The sequence below is a fragment of the Centroberyx affinis genome, unplaced genomic scaffold (genome assembly GCF_046629955.1).
Source record: "Centroberyx affinis isolate AG114_WGS23_722 - 3 ecotype Tasmania unplaced genomic scaffold, CSIRO-AGI_Caff_v1 ptg008065l_1, whole genome shotgun sequence".
NCBI classification, from domain to species: domain Eukaryota; kingdom Metazoa; phylum Chordata; class Actinopteri; order Beryciformes; family Berycidae; genus Centroberyx; species Centroberyx affinis.
The window spans coordinates 7501-13923 of record NW_027284032.1 but is presented as its reverse complement, the minus strand read 5'-3'; the positions used below and the strand labels follow the sequence as shown (position 1 = coordinate 13923).

Genomic DNA, 6423 nt, shown 5'->3' with positions numbered 1-6423 from the left:
ACCTGATTGGCCGGATTTCAGCCATTGTTTAGTGAGGGAGCCAATCGGGACGGAGGAAGTCCAGCTGTGATCTGAAACTGCCTGGAAAAAAAGGATAGAGTCGTGAAAATGCAGTAGAGGAAAAATGAATCCCTATAAGGGACGTTAATGCACGGTTGACAGATATTATCTTCGGGCCGTACGAGCTGTCCTGGCCCACAGACCGAGCTCCCACAATGCACCTGGGCGAGCCTGCTGGTGACTATTGTTCCTGTGGAGGCGGGACATCAGCTGTCACTGTGGCCAAAGACAATAGGAAGCTAAATATAAACTGGAGGGATGGATGGAAGTGTGGGAAGATGGGTGAGCAGATTGATGTGTGTGTGCGTGTGTGTGTGTGTGTGTGTGTGTGTTGCACAGGGAAATAGCTTGGGAAATTGTGTGTGTGTGTGTGTGTGTGTTTTCTGAACGTAATAGGTCATGTAATAGGTTAAGGTCATGTAGTGCAGCCTGACCTCTGTGATTGCACACTGATTGGGGTTAATAGCTAGTCTTTGTGTGTGTGTGTGTGTGTGTGTGTGTGTGTGTGTGCGTATATGTGTGTGTGTGTGTGTGTGTGTGTGTGTGCGTATAGGTGTGTGTGTGTGTGTGTGTGTGTGTGTGTGTCCTGCCCTTCCAGACAGGAGGAAGCAACATCCGCAATAACATCTTTCTGTCTTGCTTGCTCTGTTTGTTTGTTTCTCTCTCTCTCTCTCTCTCTCTCTCCCTCTCTCTCTCTCCCTCTCTCTCTCTCTCTCTCTCTCTCTCTCTCACACACACACACACACACACACACACACACACACACACAAGAAGCACATACATTCTGGCATCTTCTCAACCTTTCTCTCTCTCTCTCTCTTTCTCACTGTCTCTCTCCCTCTGTTTTAATTTGATCTGCTTGCTGTATCTGGTGTTTATATCTTTCCATGTTTCAGACGGGAACAATGAAAACACACTACAGCTCAAACCCTCCTAATCTCTTTTTCTGTTTGCTGTTTATTTTCCCTTTTCTCTCCATCTCCCCTTGTCTCTCTCTCCCTTGAACGCTGATGTAAAACCTCTCTCAGATCTGCAGTGAGCTAAACATCAAGTAACGCTGTGCGGCACTTTGATGTTTTCCGTCTCTGATGTCGGACAGTGAAAGGCTCACAGCTCCGCCTCTGGTTAGACACGGTGTCATGTGACCAGATCTTTGGGAAAACGTGTGGTTCATGAAACACCAGATGCTGATCCAGACCCGGGGATGTCAGAGTTCACTCAGACAGTACAGCAGGGAGGAGCTGGACTAAATCACTGATAATTTAAAGTTCCCATGAAATGAATTCCCATTACTTTTACTTCCTGGAATAGAGAGCCTAAGCCCCTCCCCTTCCGCTGTCCACCTTATTTCAGAAAAAATATGTACGGTAGTCAACAGCGAGAGACAAATAATTGTTTGATCCGGTTTGAATTGCGCCATGAATTACACATATGATGTTTTGTCAATTTAAAAGATAATTTTGCAAGTCGAGAAAGTCGCAGTGTGTCGTAAAACTGTTGAAGTATCAGACTAGGGCTGGGCGATATGGTTGAAATCAATATCATGATAATCATAAGGATTTTTCTCGATATCAATATATATCACGATATGGTTCATGTATGCAAAATCACATTAAATAATCAAATTAATGTTCATCTCATTGAACCGAATGGTAATGTTAGGTGTGATGTCAAACAAAACAGAAATACATAAATATTCAAATAATATTCCTACCATACCTCATTTTATTTAGTTTTTAAGTAAAATTTGCTTGTCATCATGAATTCAGACAGCAGAAATGTGTGTCACGATATCAAAATATCTTCATGTCATCACGATATGATTCCACTGAAAGACGATAAACGATAATATTGAATTATCGCCCAGCCCTATATCAGACTGTGAAAATACGTAATTAGAAAGACTACACACCCAAAAGTGGCCTAAGTGACATCATAACTTTCTCTCTCCACAAGCTGCCCAGAGCCTGAAGCTCAGTCCCTCTCAGACAGCAGGAGTATTATACACAACCTGGAAGGTAGACAGTAAGAACGGGTTTAAACTGGTTTAGGATAGTTTCAGTACAGTGGGGGCTAACGTTAACGCCATGCTGTGTGTTTCCTGTGTTTCCTTCATGTTGGTGTCGGTGAGACAGAGATGTAGTTCACTGAGCGCTTTCACACTAAACTAAACGTTACTTTACTGTTTTACCACAAACTGACTTGACTTGCAAAATTATCTTTTAAATTGGCAAAACATCATATGTGTAATTCATGGCACAATTCAAACGGGATCAAACAATTATTTGTCTCTCGCCGTTGACTACCGGACATATTGTTTCCGAAATAAGGGGCGGAAATATAAATTCCAACCAATAACAACATCACATCACAGATTTTTTTAATAACCCCGCCCCTCTCGTCAAATAACACTGCCTTTCTCCTCCTGACTGATATTCCACTGGTGACCACAACAGTCTCTTCCCCATGGCAGTGTGTCCCCGTCTTCCACTGAGTCTGGACTCAATCTCTGAGCACAACTCCATACTAATTGCACATCTGTAAATAATCATATCTATCATATTTGTATTCCCTGTATAGTTACACTGTTTATTCATATTTGGTTCTTTTGATCAAACACTAAATGCAGCTTACTACTGAGCCATTGTAAAAAGCTCCACTTATTGTATATGCTGTATATATATTTTCAGGAATCTCTTGTTTCTTTTCTTCTTTGTCTCTGATGTTTGATATTTAAATTCAGTTTGTAAAGCTTGATTGCTGCTTGTTTGTCTGTCTGTCTAAATGTTTGTATATCGCACTGCACCGACCTCACCAAGTCTAATTAACTAGTATGCGAAAATGTACCTGGAGAAAATAAATCTGATTCTGATTCTGATTACTCTTCTGATTGATCCCTCACTGCGTCATGTCCCGCCCCAACATCCTGTTTCAAAAGGAAACACATCAAACCCAGGAAGTATAAAGATGCTGTTTCATGGTGTTTCTGCACTGCTCTTCCCACAGATCACCTGTCAATCAAACAGTGTGGGCGGAGCTTGGATTTTCTTTGTCTGTTCAGTCATGGTGGCTATCACTGCTCATGCTAACTACCCAGTTCTTCTTCTTCTGTTTTATTTATTTATTTTTTTAAGCTTTATGAACTGTACTGTGCAAAAGTCTTAGGGACCCTAGATTTTTAGTGTGTCAGTAGACTGCTGTTTATTGTTATTGCTATTATTGTTTTTGTTATTCAGAAACTTTTCATTTAATTAGTTTTGAAAGCATCTTCGCTTTATGGATTTCTGTGACATATGCCTAAGACTTTTGCACAGTACTATTGGGTTGAATAATTGTTGTATTATAGCAGTCAGATAGAGAGGAACAAAACAGACACTGATTTATATGCAGTTGTCACAGATTATAACTTTACAGTGATTCTGGTTCTCTGTCTCTGTCTCTGTCTCTCTCTCTCTCTCTCTCTCTCTCTCTCTCTCTCTCTCTCTCTCTCTCTCTCTCTCTCGCTCTCTCTCTCTCTCTCTCTCCCTCTCTCTCTCTCTCCCAGGGAGGGAGCTGCCTCCGATCTGCAGTGATGTCCGTCAGAAGCAGAGGATCTCCATCGACACTTTGCCCCCGGAGCTCAAAGCCCCGTTCCCCTCGGACCCCGTCATCCCGCTCCGCACCAAGACCACCAGGGAGTTCCAGTGAGTCCAGAGCCACAGATTTCAGTCACTGACCTGGGAAACCAAAACATTAACATGGCTCCTCAAGGTCCACAAGTGTTCCACAATTCCTTTTATCTAATGTTTGATGAAGCTAACAGATAAGCTACACTGACAAAGCATTCCCAAACTCATGTTGACGTAAAAAGGTCTGAATAAAACACAGGAGGCTAGATGGTGGTGGTCTGGCTGGTGGCCTTAACTTCTCACTGCTGAAAAATATAGACAGCAAAGCAGAGGTGTGACCAAGTCAACTTTGCTCCGGTCCCAAGTCAGTCTCAAGTCTTGAAGCTCAAGTTTCAAGTGTAAAATGTAGATTACCAAGTCAAGTCCAAGTCATTAATGTCAAGTTTCATCTCGAGTCTCAGTTTGCTTTCAGTTTCAACTTCATGTCAGTCGTCTGCTGGAACAAATCTCATCACTTTCAATCTCAAGTCATTTACACAAACACAAGATCTCAAGTCAAGACTTTAGAAACCTTTTCAAGTCATCAGAGTACAAGTCAGAGTCAAGTCCCAAGTCACCAGAACCCAAGTCAAGTCAAGTCTCAAGTCTAAATGTAGAACAGCAAGTCGAGTCAGAACAAATCAAGAGTCCAGTATCAATTTAATATCTTAAAGAAAACTAAATATCTAGGACTTTTCAATGCAATATGGTTTTAATAGGATAAAAACTTGGTAAGAGCATCATGAGTTTGATTTCTATAATCAGTTTCAACTTCAATAAATTCAATCATTCCATACAAATTCAGAAAACAGAATTTAAATTCAGTCGTCTGCTGGAACAAATCTCATCACTTTCAATCTAAGTCATTTACACAAACACAAGATCTCAAGTCAAGACTTTAGAAACCTTTTCAAGTCATCAGAGTACAAGTCAGAGTCAAGTCCCAAGTCACCAGAACCCAAGTCAAGTCAAGTCTCAATTCTTCAAAATTCAAATTGTGACTTGAGTCTGACTCGAGTCCAAGTCATGTGACTCGAGTCCCCACGTCTGCAGTAAAGGTTGCACTAGCTTTGCTCTGCATGCAGTTAGCTAAAAGTTAGCTAGCTAGTATTAGCTAATCTAGGAATTCAAAGTATAGCAGCTAGTAGCAGCTACTTGGCTAACGTGCTACAGCAGCTAAGCTAACTGGTAGAGTCAGCTGCTCTCTGGGGAAAATGCCGCTGCGCTTGGTGATGATGTAATAGTACTAAATGATTTTACAGAAGCCCTCTGATTGGCTGAAGGAGTCGTTGTGCTCCAGCATGTCAAATAATGTCGAGTTGGCGACTTATTTGGCAAAATCAGGGCGTGATGACCACAGAGCAGCATCTCAATATGTAAATTGATTTCCAAATACTTTTCTGGTGCTCCAAAGAGGTTAAAACCAACACTACAAATTATTTGCGAATACTAATTGTGTGTGTGTGTGTGTGTGTGTGTGTGTGTGTGTGTGTGTGTGTCGGCAGGGAGGACATGGAGCGTGCGGTTCAGTCAGGTGACTGGAGGGAGGTCAGAGAGTTTTACCTGACCACCTTCGACTCCTTCATAGAGATCAACGCTGCCTTCAAGGTAAAACACACACACATACACACACACACACACATATACACACACACACACACACACACACACACACACACATACACACACACAAACACACACACACACACACACACACACACATCTCTCTGTCTCTCTCTCTCTGTCTCTTTCTATTCTTCCTGTGTGTTTCATTTTTGGAGAATTGTTCTCAGGGCTTTGAGCTTGAATATTGTTATGTTGGGAGTTGGGGAATGCACACACACACACCCACACACACACACACACACACACGCACACACACACACACACACACACCCACACACACACACACACACACACACACACACACACAGAGTATGGCTCCCAGCAGCATGCCTGTTGTGAGAAAACAGTTTTAGATGCTGTTAAAATTTCACCAGACATAGTAACCGTTTAACGATGGGAAACATGGCATTTTTTCTCTGCTATTATCCTCCTCTCTCTCTCTCTCTCTCTCTCTCTCTCTCTCTCTCTCTCTCTCTCCCTCTCTCTCTCTCTCTCTCTCTCTCTCTCTCTCTCCCTCCTCCCTTCTTTCCCAGCGAGAGGCGAATGGATCGTTTAACACCATCGACGACTCAGGAGTCAACGCCAAGTTTGTCAACGCTGTTTATGACGCACTGCTCAGCACAGTAAGTACACACACACACACACACACACACACACACACACACACACACACACACACATTATACACAGACAAATAAATGCACAAACACACATGCAACCATACACACACGCACATATAGTCCTACAAACACACTCACGTATGCCCATGCATGCACACATACACACACAGGCATTCACATGTCCACAAACACACACACACACACACACACACACACACATTATTGCACACACAAGTACACACCTACACACACAACTGCATGCAGGCATATACACACATATTTTCCTGCACACACACACATGAAACATCCCAAAATATTAAGACCACAGGTAACACTTTACAATAAGGGTCACTAAGTTAAGGGTTAGTTAATGCTTAATAAGCATTAACTAACCCTTAATTAACAGTTAACTAATGTGTCTGGTAATCATTTACTAATGGTGTTCATGTTAACTAAGGTATTCATTTATA

General features: G+C 42.1%; 1 protein-coding gene across 1 annotated transcript in view; it reads left to right on the top strand.

The window, feature by feature from the left end:
* Positions 1 to 215: 215 nt before the first annotated feature.
* The window catches only part of LOC139639989 (probable E3 ubiquitin-protein ligase HECTD2), a gene marked incomplete at its 3' end in the record, with an annotated part of 8793 nt that continues 2585 nt past the window's right edge, over positions 216 to 6423 (top strand). The window contains exons 1-4 of the mRNA XM_071514150.1: positions 216 to 342; positions 3605 to 3743; positions 5213 to 5315; positions 5867 to 5956. Of these exons, the coding sequence (XP_071370251.1) occupies positions 216 to 342; positions 3605 to 3743; positions 5213 to 5315; positions 5867 to 5956 (459 nt within the window). The remainder of the gene's footprint in view (positions 343 to 3604; positions 3744 to 5212; positions 5316 to 5866; positions 5957 to 6423) is intronic.